The sequence below is a fragment of the Oncorhynchus keta genome, chromosome 12 (assembly GCF_023373465.1).
Source record: "Oncorhynchus keta strain PuntledgeMale-10-30-2019 chromosome 12, Oket_V2, whole genome shotgun sequence".
Lineage (NCBI taxonomy): Eukaryota > Metazoa > Chordata > Actinopteri > Salmoniformes > Salmonidae > Oncorhynchus > Oncorhynchus keta.
In genome coordinates, this window is record NC_068432.1 from 5,994,850 (window position 1) to 6,018,615 (window position 23,766).

Sequence of the window (23,766 nt, forward strand, 5' to 3'; positions counted from 1 at the left end):
ACTGACTCGTGTCAATGACCATCCTTGAGGACACACTGCTGTCCTGATCAAACACACATCCGAGAACGCAAGTGCTGGAGAAAAAATATCTACAAAGATTGTTCTATTATATTCTGGCCTACATTTTGTGAAAGAATTTGATTGGTTATCAAGGGAAACAAGGAATATTAATGTTTGGCACTTAAAAAATAAATACATTCAACATGGCCTTTATCTTTCTCTCAGCAGATGCAGTTCATGTAACTTAAAAGGAGGCTTTTACCCTCCGAAGACAAACCATGAAGCAGCGAGACTAACTTTCAAGCAGAAATCCAGCTAACTGTTATACTCCTCGTCGAGAATATCAGCACAAATAAGGACTCAAGGGGGGAAACAATGTCCAAGAGGCGTCAAGTATAGGACACGGATCCCATTTTGTAATTTGTCTTCCGAGAAACAGTGTGCGCTGCCATTCTAACCCCTCTACAGGGATCACTCATCCCATTGGTCTTCTGTAAAAGATACAAATGGTTGCGGAAAGGGAGACATTTTGACTTTGCTGTTATGTATGGAAAATAGTGGTTTATCACAGAATTGCTTGATCCGATCATCAATTGTACATTATCTAATTGAACCATAACTGATTAGTAAAGCTAACCTCTGTTTATACCATGATTTTCAAAAGAAATTGTATTACGTTTGCAGTAGACATTCCTTGTGCATTGTTTGTATTTATTTATACCCACGGAGGATATGACATTGAACTCTTCAGGTGTATACATGGGTATGATTGGATTTGTATAATTGGAGTTTGAGTGTGACTGAGTAAAAAAAAAAGTTAATATAAAGATGGAAAATGTAACTGACTGAACCAGCATAATGTCAAGCACAGTTCTTAGTAGCTCAGTCACAACCCTGGGGTGATATTGGCATAAAACAAGTTCCATGATTCAATTCTGTGAGCTTGGGTCTTTTTTTTTCTCTTAAGGGAACATTTTCACTCACTAGCAAAGCACGACATTTGTGATTTGCCGGCATTGCGTTGAACGATCCACATTTTATGCTTTACACTTGGCATGTAATTTATTTTACATGGAACAATTCTATGGCTGCCTTTCCAAAATGAATGTGCAGAGTGTCCTTCATGCTCAGGCCATCTTTACATAGACCAGCATTGGGGTTGGGGGAAAGGAGGTGGTCACAGGAGACAGGGGAAAGAGCTGTGGATGTCACTGGTCAGATCTGTGTTAAATACTATTTGAAATCTTTTAAATACTTTGTTTGCTCTAGCTTGTCTAGAGTGCCAGAAGGGCTGGGTTAGCAGTTTTGGGATTATTCTATTGGTCTAAGCCATACAAGATCACTCAAGCACAGATAAAGTATGTTAAATTAATGTCTGGTAAGTGGGCAGTAGGATCCAGTTGAGCAGGGGGGAAATGGAGCACTGTTGATCGGTGCTTTGTGTATATAAAATGGATCCTTTCCATCATGGGGGTGGGTGGGACATGTGCAGGATGGTCAGAACATGAAGGTTATTCTATTCATCAAATTAGCATTTTAACTGCATTGTACCTGCAGATTTATATTTTTGTTTATATTAAATATATAAATAAATGTATGCATAATTTGGTAGATTTCTTTTTTTTTTTTCAATAAAGTCTTTTGCAACAGTATCTTGAGTTTGTGGGTGATTTGAGTATCTTGAGTTTGGGGGGGTGGTTTATACCCATTTGGGTATAAATGAGGTAAAGGTTTGGCGAAGAGTAAGATGAGTGAATCCCCGGGTTATAACCTGGGTCTGTATCCACATTTTAACGTCAGTTACATGCGAGTCTGTTTATAAATCTTAATGAATAAGATTTATATGGACAGAACCTAGATCAATACTTCTACTCTGAGCTACTTAAAACCTGTGAAGCATCATGTGGCGTAAGAATCTATTCTTAGACCCTTGAGTTTGTAGTATCATTGCAGGTTTAATGGTAATATGTCTCTGATCCCAACATGAGGCCAATGCTAGATTTACAAAGGTGTGTGTGTATTAGTGCTTGGGCCTGGCTACTTGAACCTCTTGTGGATGATGCGGGCAGTGAGGGGCCAGTCTTCGGGAGCCTGGAGCATCTCTGGAGCTGAGGAGGAGCCTTTGGAGCCGGGGGTCTCGGATGGCACAGGGTGCAGGGGAAGAGCCTGGCCCACCACAGTCAGCAGCTTAATCTCCAGAGGGCCCAGGTGCATGTCTCTCTGCTGGCCAGCACAGAGAGGGGGAAGGGAGTAGTCCCATATAAGAGATGCATCCTGTTTGGCCCAAGATTTCCCATCGCAACAAGGAGAGAGATTGTTTCTCTCAGATCCCTACGTTGTCTCTGTTGCATCCACTGCCAAGAGGTGGCACAGAGGCAATCCCTAAGGCTCTCGCTCCCTTCACTCAAGCCTCTGTCCCTGGGTTTTTATTTTTAGGAGGATTCAATGAAGCGCTGAATATCTGATTCAATGGCATCTATCAAAAGGAAAGCCAAGTTGGATGTCACATTCATGACTTTGTTTAGCACCTTACTGAAATCATTCTCTTCACCACTGGTAAAATGAAATTCCCAAGTGAATCAGGTGGGCACATGGTTTGGATACAGATTATTGCTGTGATTTAGCAGCATGCATAAGGAACACCCAAGCCACACACTGCTGTAATATTTATAATGAACAAAAATATAAATGCAACATGAACATTTTACTGAGTTATAGTTCATATGAGGAAATTAGGCCCTAATCTATGGATTTCACATGACTGAAAATACAGATATGCATCCATTGATCACATACCTTTAAAAACAACAGGGCCTCGATCTCACCATGGTATTTTTGTGCATTCAAATTGCCATCGATAAAATGCAATTGTGTTTGTTTTCTGTAGCTTATGCCTGCCCATACCATAACCCCGCCGCCATCATGGGGTACTCTGTTCACAACGTTGACATCAGCAAACCGCTCGCCCACACAACGTCATGGTCTGCGGTTGAGGCTATTTGGACATACTGCCAAATTCTCTAAAACAACGTTTGAGGCGGCTTATGGTAGAAAAAATTAACATTCAATGCTCTGGTGGACATTCCTGCAGTCAGCATGTCTATTACACACTTCTCAAAACTTGAGACATCTGTGTCATTGTGTTGAGTGACAGAACTGCACATTTTAAAGTAGCCTTTTACTGTGCCAAGAACAAGTTCCACCTGTAATTATCATGCTGTTTAGTCAGCTTCTTGATATGCCACACCTGTCAGGTGGATGGATTATCTTGGCAAAGGAGAAATGCTCACTAACAGCAATGTAAACATTTGAGAGGAAAGGTTTTTGTGCATATGGAACATTTCTGGGATCTTGTATTTCAGCTCAAACATGGGACCACCACTTTACATGTTGTTTTTATAGTTTTGTTCAGTGTAGCTACGAGCTCTAGCTTGTGCTGTCGCTCAGCTGAGGCTGACCTATATATCTATCGACAGATGACGATGGAGGTTGCCAGTACAGCTTTATCTTTCTACTGAACTTTGGCAACTAAGAAAAACAAAAACGGGTTAGACCATGTTTTTGCTTTCTATTCGACCTGAGCCACCGTCAAATGGAAGAACTATCGGCCAAAGCAAGATGAATGTCACTTAGAGACAACTGTTAACAGAGCTTATTCTCTTGGTCGAGGGAAGCTGAGTTGAATAGTGTTATAAGATACCTCTTAATGTCGGCACAGATGGAGGAAAGGTGAGTCGAGGAAACCACATTTGATTATTGAGATATGCCCATAGACGTATAGAGATTCAGTTCTACTTCAACGCTAACGGATGTGTTGAATCCGAGAATAGCCTGAGATGGGTCTTACCTGCAGGTAGGTCTGGCTGCCGTACAGAAGCACACTGAGGTCCTGAAGGGGGTCCTCTGTTGGCCTGTAGGCTGCCTCACTGCAGCTGCCACTTGTTTCATCCCTCTCCAACTCTTTGGCCTGCTTTTGAGCCCGCCATGCTTCTGTTGCTGGGTGGAGGGGAGGTACGGGGCTGCTGCTTACCCCGTCTGGTCGGAATCATGAAAACAATTAGAAATTGGGAGGGAGGGAGGGAGGGAGGGGTTAAAATGACTAAAGTGATTTACTGAAAGATAAAAGCCTGTACAGTATCCAGTATGGAGGAAATGTGGATAGGGTTAGGGGTGAAAAGAATTAGCTCAGTAAATGAAAATGCCACATTCCAAGAGAGGAACATGCTGGTAGCCATTGTTTAAGTTTTTATCTTGAGTTGAGCTGAGAGGACATGCCGTCTTAGACGGAAATGAGTGTTAACATGTTGCCGAATAGTCTTGGGGAGGGAGCTGTGACTCAGTGGCTTCCTGTGCCCGGGCGGGCCTCTCATTAGAGTTAGACGATACTGATCACAGCACCCTTCTCAGTGGTACACTGGTGCTGGTGGAAGATTGGTTAGTAAAACAATCAAAGGAAAGTCGTCGTCTCCAAAATGTTTTATTGTAGATCAAAATGATCAGGTATGTCTATTTCTACTTGCTTCCCATTTCATGTGAAATTGTGCATCTTTCAATTTTATTTCTCTTTTTTTTCTGCATTGTTGCGACGGTCCCATAAGTAAGCATTTCAGTTAGTCTACTCTTGTTGCTTACAAAGCATGTGACAAATGAATTATTTTGTCAGACGATTGTGATAATTGACATTTGTAAGTGGCAATAACAGATTAAGAAACGTGAGTATTTCAGAAAGGTTAACATATTTAGATTTGTGATATATGCTTGTCAATACAGTATAAGGCAGCAACTGTTGCACAAACTCCAAAAGTGACAAGGAATCACTACTCTGTCCCTCTTGTGGTCTTCCCTGCTTCTAGTCAAGGAGCACTACTGGCAACACTGGACAAATGTCTTCACTTGTCAGCAAAAACAAAAAGCAAAAAGTTTCAATTTGAAAGATATATTAAAGACATCCTAGACCTAGGATCTACACTGCAGGACCGAGAACTATCTCTGCAGTGCCATCCCAGCTTTGGTTCGCCTGCTAAACACTTGAAGATAGCTGTGTTTGTATATTATGGTGTTTTGTTAATTTGTATTTAAGTTGTACTTTCAATTCAGCTTGTTGCTGACATTTGTACAAGGATGTCAAATAAAAAATACAATTGATCATCATAACCTGATGGTTGGCCACAGTCCATGAAGTGCTTCGCAAGGCTGGTCATGGCTCACATCAGCACCATTATCCCAGAAACCCTAGACCCATTCCAACAGATCCACAGATGATGCAATCTCTATTGCACTCCACACTGCCCTTTCCCACCTGGACAAAAGGAACACCTATGTGAGAATGCTATTCATTGACCACAGCTCAGCATTCAACACCATAGTGCCCTCAAAGCTAATCAATACGCTAAGGACCTTGGGACTAAATGCCTCCCTCTGCAATTGGATCCTGGACTTCCTGACAGGCTGCCCCCAGGTGGCAAGGGTAGGTAACAGCACATCTTCCATGCTGATCCTCAACACGGCCCCTCAGGGTTGTGTGCTCAGTCCACTCCTGTACTCGCTGTTCACTCATGACTGCACGGCCAGGCACGACTCCAACGCCATCATTAAGTTTGCCGACGACACAACAGTGGTTTGCCTGATCAACGATGAGACAACCTATAAGGAGATCAGAGACCTGGCCGTGTAGTGCCAGGACAACAACCTCCACGTCATCAAGACAAAGGGGATGATTGTGGACTACAGAAAAGGACCGAGCACGCCCCCATTCTCATCGACAGGGTTGCAGTGGAGCAGGTTGAGAGCTTCAAGTTCCTTGGTGTCCACATCACCAACAAACTAACATGGTCCAAGCACACCAAGACAGTTGTGAAGAGGGCACGACAAAACCTATTCCCCCTCAGGAGACTGAAAAGATTTGGCATGGGTCCTCAGATCCTCAAAAGGTTCTACAGCTGCACCATCGAGAGCATCCTGAAGGGTTGCATCACTGCCTGGTATGGCAACTGCTCGGCCTCCGACTGCAAGTCACTACAGAGGGTAGTGTGAACGGCCCTGAACATCACTGGGGCCAAGCTTCCTGCCATCCAGGACTTCTATACCAGGAAGTGTCAGAGGAAGGCCCTAAAAATTGTCAGACTCCAGCCACCTTAGTCAGACTGTTCGCTCTGCTACTGCAAGGCAAGCAGTACCGGAGTGCCAAGTCTAGGGCCAAGAGGCTTCTAAACAGCTTCTACCCCCAAGCCATAAGACTCCTGAACAACTAATCAAATGGCTACCCAGACCATTTGTATTCCCCCCCTCTTTTACACCGCTGCTACTCTCTGTTGTTATCATCTGTGCATAGTCACTTTAACTCCACTTACATGTACATATTAACTCAACTAACCGGTGCCCCCCGCACATTGACTTTGTACCAGTACCCCCCTGTATATAGTCTTGCTATTGTTATTTTACTGCAGCTCTTTAATTACTTGTTACTTTTATTTGTTATTCTGTATTTTTTAAAACTGCATTGTTGGTTAAGGGCTCGTAAATAAGCATTTCCCTGTAAGGTCTACACCGGTTGTATTCGGCGCATGTGACAAAAAAAATAATATTTGATTTGTGTTACTCTTCATAATGGTCTCCTGTATTGTGGAGTCAGAGGGTCCCAGGCCTGCCGCCTGAGTCAGGAAGACGTTTCTGTGGACAGGAGAGCAGAGAGATGAGTGAAACCACAGATGGAAAGCAAGGAGAGTGCCGTTTTACCACAGGTGAGTGGATTAATAGAATAGCATTTGCATATAATTGATGCCGGGTCCCAGATCTGTTTGGGCTGTCTTGCCTAAAAATGACCATAGGAGTTGGCTATGCAACACAAACTGATCTAGGACCAGGCTGTCCAGCTTCATTGAGTAACATATGACATGGCATGTCACACAATGTGACAGTGAAATCAGGGCAAATGGCCATCTACAGTATATGAATGTGGGTGAAGAGTTATGTTGAGGTGAGGGACCTAGAGATTTGCAGGTCCTCCAGGCGACGCTCAAACAGTTGACTCATGTGCTCAAGATTCTCCTCCTCCAGTTGTTGGACGGCCAATGCTGTAATGGATACCTCTCTTGTGTAAATAGCAAGCTGTGGGGTATTCCAGAAGGCAGGATAATTAAATTAGCCAACTAAATTTGATAAACAGCCACACAAACTTGATTTTCTGGTAGATTAAGAAAAATTGTATATTGGTTGTTGCTGTTCAGTCAATTATACCGTGTCAATTTTAAATCTATATTTCTCAAAAATATGAAATTATTTTTGACAGTTAGCTGGATAATTTATACTCATGAATCCATCTTTCTGGTACAGACCCCTGGAGCAAGGGTATGTGCTTTCTGATCATGTCTGGTAATACTTTACTCAACAACCAAAGAACATCCAGCCGACTTGACAACTGTGGAAAGCATTGGAGTCGACATGGGCCAGCATCTCTGTGGAACGCTTTCGACACCTTGTACAGTGGGGTGGGGGGACTGAATTGTAAGTGTTGGGTGTTCTTAATGTTTGGTAATGTTTGGCCATACCTCTCTCTTCAGCCACTCATTCTCTTTGATCTCCTGTCGGCTGTGCTTGTCAAGGTGTTTGATGGCCCTCTGAGGAAAAAGTGTGTTATCATCGAAAATAAATAAATCTGTTCTGCTGATGTGCCTTATGTCTTACCTCTGTAGCCAGTTGTTTTTTGTCATCTATGAGATGCACTGTCTTCTTGTCAATTTCATTGAAAGTTACATCAAGAGAGCGCTGAATGTTGTCTGTAGAAGTAAGAGACACGGTCAAGGGAAAAGCTGCGAGGACATCTGTCTCTCTCGGTCTTGTAAATGAATTGACTTTTGTTTTTGTAAATATTATCTCTTTGAGAAGAGTTGATTCCTAAAACCAGTTACTGGTTTGTATAGGGTTACAGGGGTCCGAATAAGAGTTGACTCTTAGAGGAGCCAAGCCTGTGAGTGCATGTACCTGCCATCTCCTGAAACCCCTTCTGCATCTGAGCCAGCTCAGCCTCCAGGTGCTGGATCTGCTGCTGGTGCTCTTGGCTTCCGGCCATCTTATACTCCTGCCTGATGTGCCTCTCAGCTTGCAAGACGAGCACTTCCTCCTCCAGGCGGATGACTTCAGCGCGCAGCTCTCTCACGCACAGGGACAAACTATTTGTATTCATGTTACATTAATATTGCACATTCATAATATCCCAGGTGGGGAGTACCGGTGGATGGTAAAAACAGTTATTGACAGGTAGCTTTATGATTATGGTATATCGTATTGGAGAGCCGAGAGACTACCTGCCAGTTCTTTCTCCTGGCTGCGGACTAGCTCCAAGTTCTGCTGCAGAGCTTGCTCCACCTGCTCTTTATTGACCACCTCTCTCTGCTCCAGCTTACTCTCCTGTTCTTTAGCCTGCTTCCGCAAGACCTTGATGTGCCCCAACTGCTCCTCTTTCAACTGCTCCCTCTGTGTGAGCACAAAACACATTCATTTTATAGTGCAGATTCTCTCACTCAATGAGTCAGTGGGTAGGCTATTCAATGACCTTGGTGGCACATTTGGGTTTTTGTCCTAGCACTACACCGCTGATTCAAATAACCAACATATCAATTTTAGATTATTTGAATATACTATGTAGTGCTGGGGGGACATATTTGGGGAAACTTTGTCCTAAACTAATAAAGTTGTTGCAAAATAAAACTACTGATGTTTTGGGGAATGGAAAATTAATACAGACCTTGTGAATTCACAATTGCTTAATGTTCTCACCAATTCTGTGTATCTTTGTTTCTTTGTCTCGAGTTGACTGACCTCCTCCTGGCACTCATGTATTTCCTTTCGCTTAACTTGGAGCCTAAATACAACACACAGTCAATGTAAAAAAAAATGGCACGTTCAATTTCTGGTGCTCAAAACGTTAAGGTCTATCAAGCTAGAGGCTTAATGTCTCTGTCTATTTCAAAGGTTATGTAATCTAGCTATGAAAAGTTATAGGAGAGCCGCCCACTCGGGGCTCAGATGCAATAACCTAATAACCAACGTTTCGACAGACACGCTGTCTACATCGGGGTGTAACGAAACGTTGGTTATTACGTTATTGCGTCTGAGCTCCTAGAGTGTGCGGCACTCCTCTACTCCGCTAGCCAGCACCTCGCCAAAATGGGTGTGCGTTTCTTTTGCCTCTAGATTATTATGTATCGAGCTATAACATACGTCGTGACTTTCTGCATCATTCTATATAGCTAGCTAGTTGAACGACTGGATCATAAAAAAAGTAGGCATTACATATACGGCTTTTCAATTCAGATCGCAGCTAGCTTAGTAAACTGACAAGCAAATCTAGCTAGCTAGCCAAACTGTCTCGCTTACTAGCTAGCTAACGTTAGTTCACTGACTTTAGAGAGTGATATTTGCAATAAACTAGCGTTGCAACATTGGATTGGTTAATAAAACAGTGCTTACTGAAAATTGATAAAGGCCTCCGCCAACGTAGTTTTGTCTTCATCTGATGACTTCTTCTTACCCATGTTGGCTAGCTAAAACTTCACAAAACAGCTGATGAATGTTTGTTTGACACCTTACTGTCTGCTGAGCGAGAAGTCAGCGTTCCCCTATTTCCATGGAAACCCCATATTCTATATCGACTCAACATTGCCCCCCAGCTTCAAGAAAGTGAACTGTGGGCCTAATTCTGGCCGTTCCTGCATGTTGGTCGTCACTAGGTACCACAGCTACAAAGTCACAACTCATTATATTTCTACAATTTATCTTCTTAAAATTTGATTTTAAACTCTAACCGTAATCACACTGCTAACCCTAACCTTGAATTATGACCAAAAAGCAAATGTTTGTTTTCATGACTTGTAACGATATGCCAATTTGACTTTGTGGAAGCCCCAGGGGTTTACTGCATGCCATCCAAACTTATTTGGCCCATGACACCATTTTGATATCTGACAATTCTGGCACCCCAACCATGTGAAAAAAATGATGTAATTAATAGCCCATGTTTACTTTTTTATTTATGTCAGAAGTTTACACACACTCAATTACTATTTGGTAGGATTACCTTTAAATTGTTTAACTTGGGTCAAATGTTTCAGGAAGCCTTCCACAAGCTTCCCACAATAATTTGGGTGAATTTTGGCCCATTCCTCCTGACAGAAGTGGTGTAACTGAGTAAGGTTCGTAGGCCTCCTTGCTTGCGCAAGCTTTTTCAGTTCTGACTACAAATTTTCTATAGGATTAAGGTCAGGGGTTTTCTATAGGATTGAGGTCAGGGCTCCAATTTATTGTCCTTAAGCCATTTTGCCACAACTTTGGAAGTATGCTTGGGGTCATTGTCCATTTGGAAGACCCATTTGCAACAAAGCATTAACTTCCTGACTGATGTCTTGAGATGTTGCTTCAATATATCCACGTAATTTTCCTGCCTCATGATGCCATTTATTTTAAGTGCACCAGTCCCTCCTGCAGCAAAGCACCCCCACAACATGATGCTGCCACCCCCGTGCTTCACGTTGGGATGGTGTTCTTCGGCTTGCAAGCATCCTCCTTTTTCCTCCAAACATAAGGATGGTCATTATGGCCAACGGGTTCTATTTTTGTTTCATCAGACCAGAGGACATTTCTCCAAAAAGTATGATCTAGGGGCCTCTTGGGTGGCACAGTGGTCTAAGGCAGTGCCACCAAAGACTCTGGGTTCGAGCTCAGGCTCTGTCACAGCCGGCCGCGACCGGGAGGTCCATGGGGCGACGCACAATTGGCCTAGCGTCATCCAGGTTAGGGAGGGTTTCGCCTCTCCTTCCTGAGCGGTATGATGGCTACGTGGTCCCATGGTGTTTATACTTTATATTGAGGTCTTTGTTGAGTTCTTTTGATTTTTCCATGATGTCAAGCAAAGAGGCACTGCGTTCGAAGGTAGGCCTTGAAATACATCCACAGGTACACCTCCAATTGACTCAAATGATGTCAATCAGAAGCCATGACATTTTCTGGAAATTCCCAAGCTGAATTTTCCAAGGCACAGTCAAGTTAGTGTATGTAAACTTCTGACCCACTGGAATTGTGATACAGTGAATTATAACTGAAATAATCTGTAAACAATTGTTGGAAAAATGACTTCTGTCACGCACAAAGGAAATGTCCTAACCGACTTGCCAAAACTATAGTTTGTTAACAAGAAATTTGTGGAGTGGTAAAAAAACAAGTTTTAATGACTCAAACCTAAGTGTATGTAAACTTCAACTGTATGTGAGAATGCTATTCATTGACTACAGCTCAGCATTCAACATCATAGTGCCCTCAAAGCTCATCACTAAGCTAAGGACCCTGGGACTAAATATCGCCCTCTGCAACTGGATCCTGGCCTTTCTGACGGGACGCCCCCAGTTGGTAAGGGTAGGCAACAACACATCTGCCACGCTGATCCTCAACACTGGGTGGCTCAGGGGTGCGTGCTTAGTCCCCTCCTGTACTCCCTGTTCACCCACGACTGAGTTGCCAAGCACGACTCCAAAACCATCATTACGTTTGCTGATGACACAACAGTGGTAGGCCTGATAACGATGAGACAGCATATAGGGAGGAGGTCAGAGACCTGGCAGTGTGGTGCCAGGACAACAACCTCTCCCTCAACGTGAGCAAGACAAAGGAGATGATCGTGGACTACAGAAAAAGGAGTGCCGAACAAGCCCCCATTAACATTGACAGGGCTGAAGTGGGGTGGGTTGAGAGTTTGAAGCTCCTTGGTGTCCACATCACCAACAAACTATCATAGTTCAAACACTCCAAGACAGTTGTGAAGAGGCCACGACTACACATTTTTCCCATCAGGAGACTGAAAAGATTTGGCATGGGTCCCCTGATCCTCAAAAAGTAATACAGGTACCATCTATTCTAGAGCATCCTGCCCAGTTGCATCACAGCCTGGTATGGAAACTGCTCGGCATCTGACCGCGAGGCGCTACAGGGTAGTGCGTACGGCCAAGTACATCACTGGGGCCAAAATTCCTGACATCCAGAACCTATATACTAGGTGGTGTCAGTGGTAGGCCCAAAAAATGATCTAAAACTCCAGTCACCCAAGTCATGGACTGTTCTCCCTGCTGCCGCATGACAAGCGGTACCAGAGCGCCAAGTCTAGGACCAAAACGCTCTTTAACAGCTTCTACCCCCAAGCCATAAGACTGCTGAACAATTATTAAAATGGCCACCCGGACTATTTACATTTACACCCCCCACCTCCCCTTCGTTTTTACACTGCTGCTACTCTGTTTATTATCTATGCATAGTCACTTGACAAATTACTTTAACTAACCTTTACCCACGCATATTGACTCTGTACAGGAGTCTTTATCTAGCTTCATTATTGTTATGTCATTTTCTTGTAACTTTTTATATTTGTTTTTGTTAATATTTTTAAACTATTTATCGAGTTGCTTAAGGGCTTGTAAGTAAGAATTTCACGGTAAGGTCTACTATACTTGTTGTATTCAGCGCATGTGACAAATAAGATTTGATTTGACCTTGTTCCCTGTTGTCGTGAAAGCACCATTATCACCATGGTTGCCACAGCCACAAAGTCACAAACTCCGCCTAATTTCTACAATTTATCTTCTTAAATTCAGATTTTTAAAAAACCTAACCTTAACCACACTGCTAAACTTAAATGAATATTACAACAAAAAATGACAATATAGACCATTTTGACTTTGTGGCTGTGGTTACTAGTGACTACCTCACATATAAATCAATGAGCCTAGTTATTGGGTTAGTTATAAAAATTAATCCCTGAACAGAGAACAACGCGACCAGCACAGAGTTTCTAAATGGTGCCTTCAAGGCACCTGGGAAAAATACGAGGTCAAATCATGACGTCAGTGATCTTCAGGTCGGAGGTCTCGAAAGAGGCCCAAGTTGGAATTCTGATTTGGATGTCCGTTCAAAACGATTTTCCCCAGTCGGAGCTCGGTTTGTTTTCGAGTTACCAGTTGTCTTGAAAGCACTGAAGTCGGCCATTTCCGAGTTGTTTTGGACGCGTCATAAATACTAACAGTATGGCGCCTCAGTGTTAACGTTCTGAATTTTCGCCATCGTTGACGTCTTTTGTACGTTTCGAAGTTCTCTCAGTTTGTGTGGTCAGTAAGTTTACCGACTTTCAAACAACACTTTATGTTTTACTACAAGAACCTGAAGAGTACTGCAAACAAATATATACAATCTGATCCACTTAAAGCTTGACGGACGGTAAGTGTGTGGTTACAGTACTTAAAAAATGCCGTGTCAGACAGACATTGTTTGTGCGCATTGCCAATAGGCTGTCTTAAGTAACGTTACCCTGTGACGACCCAAGTAAAAATGTTGGTCAGATTCTGTGCTGGGTATGCTTTAACGCTACTCCGCTTCAAGTATAGCTAGCTACCTAACGCTAGCAAGGCTAATGTCGTTAGGCCTAGTTAGTTAACTTGTCAACTTTCATTTGTTGGAACAGCCTAGCATTCCGTGTAAGTACTCATACTCATAATTGATAATGTTAACGTTACTAAGTAGTTGGTGTTTTCGCCAACGTTATTTTTTATTTAAAGTTGGCAAGCAATGTTAATGAGTTAACCAACCACAGCCATTTCTGCGACTTATCTTCTTAAAATCGGATTTTAAATTTAACCACAGTGCTATAGTAACCTTAAATGAAGACCAAAAAGCAACTAGTTTAACGATCTACTCTATCCATTGATATGGTGTGAGGGTAACTAGTGACAACCCTTTACTTGGGGATACTTCCTCAATTCCAGACTTGAAAGACAAGTTATTCTAAACTTCCATGACTAAATTAGTTGCATGGGGTTCGTTTGAATTAAGAACATGCACCATTATTACATGAAATGCGTGTTGCTCCATGAAGCATTTAATCCAATGTGTACACGCTGCCATCTTGTCTGTTTCAAATATTTTCATTGACAGTGCCCACACATTGTTGGTTTACTTTACACTTGTGTGTTTAAGGTAGTCGTTTTGGAATTGTTAGGTTAGATTACTCGTTGGTTATCAATGCATTGTCGGAACTAGAAGCACAAGCATGTCGCTACACTCGCATTAACATATGCTAACCATGTGTATGTGACAAATACATTTGATTTACTTCATGGCCCAAAACATTTTATATAATTTAGTAACGGAGCATTTTCTAAATTCATTCGAACCCCATGCAACCAAACATGGACGTTTATAGGTGTTGTCGGTCTTCCTAGTCGGGAATTGAGGAAGTATCGGCAAGTAAAGGTTAGTCAAATTCTTAGCTGTGTATTGCTAAGGTAAAAACCAGGGCAGTACCGAATTTGTGATACTCTACCTACTGTGATTACGTACCAAACACTTAACAGACACACTGTATCCCCGCAAATTAAGTGGACACTTTTGATGACGTTAGACGAGTATACACTTGCAGGGTGAGGGAGGAAGCCCTCGTTTTTGATCGAGATTGCGAGTGTACAATTATGTTCACTACACGTCCTGAAACACCCCATAATTAAATGTGCGATGATTGTACAACCGCTATGAAAAGTCAGACAAAACCTCAACATGGAGATGTCAACATTCAAATGTAAGTAAAAATGAATGTAAATAAGTTAGAAATTGTGCTACTAATGCACATGACAGCTCAAACACTTCTCGTAAAAGCGATGATGTTTTTTTTTTTGGTTAGCTTTTGAAAACTGTAGAAATAAAACATTTTCCTTCAGAAGTTCCAGCTAGGCAGGCTAAAGTTAGTTAGCTAATTCATTTGAAAGTTATTATATAGTATGCATATATTAATAATGATTTGCAATCATAATTGACTGTAGCGCATACAAAGCATGCGCAAGGTACCGGTGGTTGAAAACAATCATCGCGGGATTAACGCATTTCCGGGCAAGGGCGGTCCAATAAAAAAGTAAATCCTGAGGGGTTTACGTTGTGAACTTCCCTTGTATGGCCCGACATCCAAAATGGTGATGGGTATTCCCCTAGGGCATAAGGGTGTATATTTTATGAGTTTGATACGCAGCCTGTGTATGGCGGTATGGAATCATTCCCAAATCACTGTGTCGCAACGGGCTAGCTATATTCTCAGACAATATTTTTGCGCCGAGATGCAGCCTGCTTTGAACAGCTGCACAAGAAATGTTCATATTAAACAGACTTTAATTTTTTTTGACAGACTCACAGCTGCAGTGGTGGAAAAAGTACCCAATTGTTATAAACATGCTCTCCCTGTCAACTGCGTTTATTTTCAGCAATCCTGAAATAAATAATGTTTTTTTTTAAATGTATGAACAGAACAATATTCAACAACTGTGACAAACTGACCAAGTTCCACAGACATGTGACCCTGAACAAAGGGGGGTCAAAATCAAAAGTAACAGTCAGTATCTGGTGTGGCCACCAGCTGCATTAAGTACTGCAGTGCATCTCCTCTTCATGGACTCTTCATGGACTTCACCAGATTTGCCAGTTCTTGCTGTGAGATGTTACCCCACTCTTCCAACAAGGCACCTGCAAGTTCCCGGACATTTCTGGGGGGGAATGGCCCTCGCCCTCCGATCCAACAGGTCCCAGGCGTGCTCAATGGGATTGAGATCCAGGCTCCTCGCTGGCCATGGCAGAACACTGACATTCCTGTCTTCCAGGAAATCACGCACAGAATGAGCAGTATGGCTAGTGGCATTGTCATGCTGGAGTGTCATGTCAGGATGTAGGATGAGCCTGCAGGAAGGGTACCACATGAGGCAGGAGGATGTCTTCCCTGTAACGCACAGCGTTGAGATTGCCTGCAATGACAACAAGCTCAGTCCGATGATGCTGTGACGTACCTCCCCAGACCATGGCGGACTCTCCACCTCCAAATCGATCCCACTCCACAGAGTACAGACCTCGGTCTAACGCTCATTCCTTTGATGATAATCACGAATCCGACCATCTCCCCTTGTAAGAAAAAAACGTGACTCATTAGTGAAGAGCACTTTTTGCCAGTTCTGGTTTGTGTCCATAGGCGACATTGTTGCCGATGATGTCTGATGAGGACCTGCCTACAATAGGCCTACAAGCCCTCAGTCCAGCCTCTCTCAGCCTATTGTGGACAGTCTGAGCACTGATGGAGGAATTGTAACTCGGGCAGTTGTTGCCATCCTGTCCAGCAAGTGTGATGTTTGGGTGTACTGTGCTGGTGTTTTTACATGTGGTCTGCCACTGCGAGGACGATCAGCTGTACGTCCTGCCTCCTCGTAGCGCTGTCTCAGGCGTCTCACAGTACGGACATTGCAATTTATTGCCCTGGCCACATCTGCAGTCCTCATGCCTCCTTGCAGCATGCCTAAGGCACGTTCACACAGATGATCAGGGACCCTGGGCATCTTTCTTTTGGTGTTTTTCAGTCAGTAGAAAAGCCTCTAGTGTCCTGAGTTTTCATAACTGTGACCTTTAATTGCCTACCATCTGTAAGCTGTTAGTATCTTAACGACTATTCCACAGGTGCATGTTCATTAATTGTTTATGGTTCATTGAACGGTGTTTAAACCCTTTACAATGAAGATCTGTAAAGTTATTTGGATTTTTACAAATGATCTTTGAAAGACAGAGTCCTGAAAAGGGGACGTTTCTTTTTACAGAGTTTACTTGAGTGAAAGTATAGATACCTTTTAAATATAATGTTATTTAAGTAAAAGTTAGTCACTCAGTAAAAACTACTTGAGTAAAATTATTGGTTTCTAAATATCAAAAGTAAATGTAATTGCTTAAATATACTTTAGTAGTAAGTTGTTAAATTTAAGTGTGAATTAGCAGGACAGGAAAATGGTCTAAGCGTTCAAAATGTAACGAGTACTTTTGGGTGTCAAGGAAAATGTAAGGAGTAAAAAGTACATTTGTTTCTTTAGGAATGTAGTACAGTAAAAGTTGTCCAAAAAATTTATTAAAGTATAGATACCCCCCCCAAAAATACTTGTTTTTACACTACTGCACATATGACGATGATGTCGCCAACAACTTATTCACTAGTGATGGTAATTTTAGCTAGCAAACGTTAGCTTATATTTATCAGGAGCATGTTCTTTAGAAGCTAACTAGTTAGCTAAGGCAAGCCTTGCCACAAACAGACATAGCAATAAAGAATACATTAGCTAGCTAACTAGATGCAACTTGTTAATGCAACATTTTTAGATCACAAGAACCTGATTTTATATTTGGTAAAGGAAATGTGCACGTCCTCAAGACAGAAGGCCCTTCCAAATGGGGATTGAAATAATGGAGGGAATCTGAAGAATAGGCGTAATTTACTCACTGAATGCTCAAATATTTATTTAATTGCTAATCTTTTGAAACACAACAGATTCATTAAACCGACCTAATTAAAAACAGTGTTATTAATCAATGTCCTTTTGTGTATCCTCACAGACAATCTATGCAGAGTCCAGATTGGAGAGGGAATACATTGGTGGTGCCCGTCGTCAAAAGCTAAAATGATCACCAGACGAAGAGGTCATTCAGACAACACCGCTGTGGAGGAGCACACCTCAAATTGTCCTTTTGAAATTGAAGTCCCTGACTTTGTTGAAACTATACATTTTAAAACGAGTCCCTACGAAGACATGAGCTCAGAGAATGGGGATAGTACAGTCGGATTAGAGCTTGATGGTTTATTTGGAATCGACAAGTTAGACTGGACATATGAGAAGGATGCTGTCTCCCCTCTTTTTGACATTGGATTGACCGAATTAGGTGTGGGTGACACAACAGATCAAGATTTTGGAATTGGCACGTCCAGGACACCATCGCCAGAAGGAATGTCTGCAGGTCAGAAAAGGAAGAGGAGAGAGAACCTGTCTGGGCGCATCATCAACAAGAACGCCATCGCTGCAAGAATGAATCGTCTGAAAAAGAAGGAATACGTCAACGGGCTGGAGAATAAAGTCGGCTCTCTGTCGTCAGAAAACCACATACTTAAACAGGAAAACGTCCAATTGAATAAGAGGGTGGAGGAGTTGGAAGATGAGTCGAGGTACCTGAGAGCTGTGTTGGCCAACGAGAGTATGTTAGCCCAGCTGTTGTCAAGGCTGAGCGGTGTGAATGGCATGAAATTATCTTCCTCACTTTTCCAGGAGTCCAACAAGAACGAAGACCACGATTATGCCTTGCCAAGGAAACTTGTGAAGACTGAGAAGGAGACCTCTGGTGGCGTCTGTCTGCACGTGGACAAGAACCACGTCTCAGTGGAGTTCTGCACTAAGTGTGCAGAGAGTGCAAGCGCATCATTCAAAATGTAGGGTTGAGTACTTTTATCTGTTTTCAGATGTTGAGACTGAACCTGATTTAACCTCAGAGTAAAAAATATCAGGAGAATTTATGAACACTTAACTATTTTGAGATCATTAATTAAGAATTGTTGAATGAGCATGTGTGAAATCTTATGAAACCAATGATTATAAGAACACATTACTCGTTAAACCTTGTTGCCAGTTTTCTTCTAGGTGATGATTGTTCAACCATGCTGGATGAATGGGTACAGAACATCCCTGTCTGCTTGGCTCCATGGTAAGGATCTCTTAACAAGAAAAGCTGATCATTTGATTTGTTCTCAGATGTTTTTCAAGGTTATTTCAAGTTTTAAAATAACTAGGTATACACTGGAACATATGTTTCTGTTTGTTTGAGTTGAGTAATTACTTCAATTTGTTACCTCAATTTATATTCAACTTTTCTTTTATTAAGCTCTATGCATTAAGAATTTAACCTGTAAATACAAATTGACTGATTTCATGCCCAAATATAAAGAAATGGTGGCTTTTGGAATTCAGCAGTCAAGTTTTATTGGAATTGAAGAAAAAATAAAAGGAGTACGGTGATGTTTCACAATGAGTTTTATAGTATTAGATTATTAGTTAATATTGCCTCTCTAACCAGAATGGGGGGAGAAACAACAAATATAGTTGGTTACCACAGTTTGGTTAGAAATGATCTCTTTGTGAAACATCACTATTCTGCTGAAGGATGTTTTTATTTAGCGCCCCTATGTTTCTTTATTGCTGAAGTGGATTCTGCTGTCGGAAGCTGAAGAGGTGGATCTCGCTGCTGCCAACTTGGCCTGTTATTTTTTTAAAGGTAGTATAACAAATAGTGTAAGTGACTACATGTTACCAGTATCCCACCACACCTTTGAAAAAAGTAGTGAATTTAGAATATTGTGGATGACAAGTGTTCCTATAAGTGTTCCTACCTATTGCATTGACAATATCAGAGGTCGTATAATAGTTTCTTCACAAGTTTAACTTGACTTGTGTTGACACTTTTCAATGTAACACATTTGTAAAAGTACATTTTATTATTGATGTGGTGATCCTGATAGAAATGGACTTCACCAATGTTGTATAAACTGAGTCAGTATGTCTTGAAGATTTTGTGCCAATCTCTAAACGAGAGAATATTTTTTAAAGGAAGATTGGTTTTGATAAAGTAATTGACAATAAATCTTATTTTGATTATGCATGCTTCAGTTATGTATTTTATCTTGACTGTTGCTGTATGTAGTTGATATTAACCTTATTTTCTCTTTTCAAACAGCAAGCTTTTTCTGCAGACAAAGATCTATCAATTCCTCAACAAAATGGGGGATTGTTAATGGTTCCCAAACACGTGAGGCTTCATTTGAGCAGAGACCTCATATTGTATATGCATACACTTATTCATCTGGTGTACTTGTTTTTGACATAATGCTGCTGCATTTAGGTATAATGTAATAGTTCACTCTCTTAAATTGGCTTCGGTTGTTCTCAGATCTCAAAATTAGTCTGACTGAATAAGTTCATGTCTAGCTATATGCCTGAAGCACAAATCTATATAGAAAATACATGTGCTGTTCAAAATGATAAATACAAGTCATTTTGGATATCTTTCCCATTTTTAATTTGGAGTTGTGGCATATAGTAGGATTTACACACCTGGTAGCGTAGGCCATTGACTCTTTTTGACAGACCACTTGAGGTCTGAATGTTCAACAAATAATGTAAGGAACTGTCACTCATACGTTTGTCGAGCTGGATGGCATGCCATGTCCTTAAAACAAGTCAAAATGAGGCTCAGTAGTGTGTGTGGCCTCCACGTGCCTGTATGACCTCCCTACAACGCCTGGGCATGCTCCTGATGAGGTGGCGGATGGTCTCCTGAGGGATCTCCTCCCAGACCTGGACTAAAGCATCCGCCAACTCCTGGACAGTCTGTGGTGCAACGTGGCGTTAGTGGATGGCCTTCCTCTTGCAGGAACTGCTGACACACTCCAGCCACATTGAGGTCTAGCATTGTCTTGCATTAGGAGGAACCCAGGGCCAACTGCACCAGCATATGGTGTCACAAGGTGTCTGAGGATCTCATCTCGGTACCTAATGGCAGTCAGGCTACCTCTGGCGAGCACATGGAGGGCTGTGCGGCCCCCCAAAGAAATGCTACCCCACACCATGACTGACCCACCGCCAAACCGGTCATGCTGGAGGATGTTGCAGGCAGCAGAACGTTCTCCACGGCGTCTCCAGACTGTCACGTCTATCACGTGCTCAGTGTGAACCTGCTTTCATCTGTGAAGAGCACGGGGCGCCAGTGGTGAATTTGCCAATCGTGGTGTTCTCTGGCAAATGCCAAACGTCCTGCACGGTGTTGGGCTGGAAGCACGGTGTTGGGCTGTAAGCACAACCCCCACCTGTGGACGTCGGGCCCTCGTACCACCCTCATGGAGTCTGTTTCTGACCGTTTGAGCAGACACATGCACATTTGTGGCCTGCTGGAGGTCATTTTGCAGGGCTCTGGCAGTGCTCCTCCTGCTCCTCCTTGCACAAAGGCGGAGGTATCGGTCCTGCTGTTGGGTTGTTGCCCTCCTACAGCCTCCTCCACGTCTCCTGATGTACTGGCCTGTCTCCTGGTAGCGCCTCCATGCTCTGGACACTACGCTGACACACAGCAGACCTTCTTGCTACAGCTCGCATTGATGGTCCATCCTGGATGAGCTGCACTACCTGAGCCACTTGTGTGGGTTGTAGACTCTGTCTCATGCTACCACTAGAGTGAACGCACCGCCAGCATTCAAAAGTGACCAAAACATCAGCCAGGAAGCATAGGAATTGAGAAGTGGTCTGTGGTCACCACCTGCAGAACCACTCCTTTATTGGGGGTGTCTTGCTAATTGCCTATCATTTCCACCTGTTGTCTATTCCATTTGCACAACAGCATGTGAAATGTATTGTCAATCAGTGTTGCTTCCTAAGTGGACAGTTGTCAAAATACATTTTGATTTCAAATGTGTGATATGCCAAGTTAAAAAATTTCAAAATGCAGAACTGTTTTACAAGCTGATAGTCACTTAATTCTAATGGAAATTAAAGTGTGCATTAAGGTATAACATATGTTCTGTGCCTTAAAGTATTCATACCCTTTGGCAGCGATTACAGCTGAGCCTTTCTGGTTATGTCTCTAAGAGCTTTCCACACCTGGATTGTGCAACATGTTCCCATTTAAAAAAATATATATATTCTTTTAAATTCTCCAAGCACTGTCAAATTGGTTGTTGATCATTGCTAGACAACCATCTTCAGGTTTTGCTGTAGTTTTGACTTAGATTTCACTCAGCCACTCCGGAACATTCAATGTCTTCTCGCTAAGCAACTTGTGTAGATTTGGCCTGGTTTTTTTTTTTAGGTTGTCCTTCTGAATGTGAATTTGTCTCCCAGGAAAGCAGATTGAACCAAGTTTTCTCAAGCATTTTGTCTGTGCTTAGAAATGGAATGGAGCTTTTTTTTTTTTTTTTTTATTTTTGTTTTATTATCCTGGCAGAACTCTGCAGTCCATAACAATTACAAGCATATCTATAACATGATGCAGCCACCACTATGCTTAAATACAGAGTGGTAGTCAGTTGTATTGGACTTGCCCAAAACATAACTGTACTCATGACAAAGTGAATTGTTTTGTCACATTTTTTGCAGTATTGCTTTAGTGCCTTGTTGCGAACAGGATGCATGTTTTGGAATATTTTTAAATTCTGTACAGGCTTCCTTTTCCACTGTCATTTAAATCATAAGGTTGTATTAGTCACATACATGTTTAGCAGATATTGTTGGTGTAGCGAAATGGTTGTGCTTCTAGTTCAACAGTGCAGCAATATCTAACAATTTCACAACATATACCCAATACACACATCTAAGGAAGGAATGTTATTAAATATATGGATGAGCAGCATAGACTAAGGTACTGTATTCTATACTATTCTACTGTATATGAGATGAGTAATGCAAACATTAGTGACAAGTGTTCCTTTTTTGAAAGTTAGTATTGTGCAGTAACTACAATGTTGTTGATCCATCCTCAGTTTTCGCCTATCGCAGCCATTAAACTTTTTTCAAGTCACGATTGGCCTCCGGCAACTGAGTTAGGAAGGACGCCTGCATCTTTGTAGTGACTGGGTGTATTGATACACCATCCAAAGTGTAATTATAACTTCACCAAGCTCAGGGATATTCAATGAATTATTTTTACCCTTCTACCAATAGGTGCCCTTTGCGAGGCATTGGAAAACCTCCCTGGTCTTTTTGGTTGAATCTGTTTGAAATTCCCGGTGACTGAGAGACCTTAAAATTATCTGTATGTGTGGTGTACAGGGATGAGGTAGTAATTCTGAAATTTTGTTAAACACTATTCCACACAGTGAGTCCATGTAACTTATGTGACCTGTTAAGCAAATTTGTACTCCTAAATATATTTCGGCTTGCCAATGAATTGATTTAACACAGTCCAGCCTTTTCATTTAATTTGTGAACATTTTGAAAAACATAATTCCACTTTGATATGGGGTATTGTGTGTGTGTATGACAATGCACATCAATTAATCCACTTTAAGTTCAGGCTAATGCAACAATGTGCAAGAAGTCAAGGTGTGTGAATACTTTCTGAAGGCACTGTTGAACTAGGTGTGTGATTTGCTGTGGTTCCACTTCCAATTCAACATTTTAATTGCAAGTTAATTGCAGGTAAATCTGTGGGTTGGAATCCTGTCTACTAATTCTCGTCAGTACATCATGCTCATTCTCCCTAGAGGTTATTAAACTAGTTTTCATATGGTTATAACCGCACACAAACATGGTAATACCATAAATAACCCTGTAAGGTGTTCCCTGTTCAACAGGCAAATGTATTGGAATGTTAGATTCACATCAGCTCTGTCAGGCCTGTTTATTCTACACAATGAGTGTTCCACTACATAGTGCTCTGATGAAGGCAGCTATTCCTACCACCAGTGGGCCTCCGACTAAATGTAAACGATGGAGCATATGCATCCTATTACGTTTTCACAATGCAAATAGCTCATAGATACTTGGGGAAAATCATAACATAGGCCTACTGGTAAAATGCACAGGAGGGGGTACTCTGGGCAGAGCTAAATGTGATTTAGGGATTTAAATAATATTTGTAGTACTCAAGGAATATCAACATGAGGGGATTTATAATTTGACAGGATAATTGCTGAGATAAGACAGTTGTGCATCTCATTAAGATAAGGCACATTCTTGAAAATCAAAGTTGATTTTTAGACTAGCTCTGAGTGAGGTGTGTGTATATTGAAAGTCAATATATATAAAAAATATTTTAAATAAAGAGTTAACAGGGCATGTTTTTTTTTACCCTCGCAGGTGTAGTCTTTCAGAAAGTATTCAGACCCCTTCCTCACATTCACGTTAGCCTTATTCT

General features: G+C 41.9%; 3 protein-coding genes and 1 long non-coding RNA gene across 29 annotated transcripts in view; 3 read left to right on the plus strand and 1 right to left on the minus strand.

Annotated features, from left to right (window-relative positions):
• Window positions 1-1,652, plus strand: part of picalma (phosphatidylinositol binding clathrin assembly protein a) — a 54,857-nt gene extending 53,205 nt beyond the window's left edge. For 20 of the 22 annotated variants that reach the window (XM_035781655.2, XM_035781653.2, XM_035781656.2 and 17 more), the window contains one exon: window positions 226-1,652. Coding sequence is in view for 3 of the 22 variants with exons in the window: in XM_035781659.2 (XP_035637552.1) it covers window positions 226-243 (18 nt within the window). In the remaining 19 variants the exon portion in view is untranslated. The remainder of the gene's footprint in view (window positions 1-225) is intronic. The other 2 variants (XM_035781654.2, XM_035781660.2) reach the window with 1 other exon arrangement.
• Window positions 1,653-1,930: 278 nt separating this feature from the next.
• ccdc83 (coiled-coil domain containing 83) lies at window positions 1,931-9,871 on the minus strand. Of its 3 annotated transcripts, none has more exons than XM_035781682.2 (10): window positions 9,469-9,854; window positions 8,776-8,860; window positions 8,304-8,472; window positions 7,981-8,148; window positions 7,684-7,775; window positions 7,548-7,616; window positions 6,986-7,107; window positions 6,599-6,669; window positions 3,848-4,035; window positions 1,931-2,220 (listed from the first exon to the last, which is right to left on the minus strand). In XM_035781682.2, the coding sequence occupies exons 1-10, from the start codon at window positions 9,531-9,533 to the stop codon at window positions 2,038-2,040; spliced, it is 1,212 nt and encodes a 403-aa protein (XP_035637575.1). In that variant the 5' UTR covers window positions 9,534-9,854; the 3' UTR covers window positions 1,931-2,037. The 3 variants fall into 3 exon arrangements, with proteins under 3 accessions (XP_035637575.1, XP_035637574.1, XP_035637576.1); XM_035781681.2 differs by having other exon boundaries at window positions 1,931-2,223; window positions 9,469-9,851; XM_035781683.2 differs by lacking the exon at window positions 1,931-2,220 and adding an exon at window positions 2,230-2,476 and having other exon boundaries at window positions 9,469-9,871.
• Window positions 4,320-7,636, plus strand: LOC118390907 (uncharacterized). The gene is made up of 3 exons (XR_004827038.2): window positions 4,320-4,500; window positions 6,632-6,740; window positions 7,333-7,636. It is a non-coding gene; the product is annotated as an uncharacterized LOC118390907 (long non-coding RNA).
• A 2,911-nt stretch (window positions 9,872-12,782) lies between the features above and the next one.
• Window positions 12,783-22,429, plus strand: crebzf (CREB/ATF bZIP transcription factor). 3 transcript variants are annotated; one of them, XM_035781684.2, is made up of 4 exons: window positions 12,783-13,254; window positions 17,437-18,301; window positions 18,499-18,573; window positions 19,071-22,429. In XM_035781684.2, exons 2-4 carry the CDS (start codon window positions 17,502-17,504, stop codon window positions 19,147-19,149), a joined length of 954 nt encoding a protein of 317 aa, XP_035637577.1. In that variant the 5' UTR covers window positions 12,783-13,254; window positions 17,437-17,501; the 3' UTR covers window positions 19,150-22,429. The 3 variants fall into 3 exon arrangements, with proteins under 3 accessions (XP_035637577.1, XP_035637580.1, XP_035637578.1); XM_035781685.2 differs by lacking the exon at window positions 12,783-13,254 and adding an exon at window positions 13,349-13,511; XM_035781687.2 differs by having other exon boundaries at window positions 12,784-13,254; window positions 17,437-18,573.
• Window positions 22,430-23,766: the final 1,337 nt, after the last annotated feature.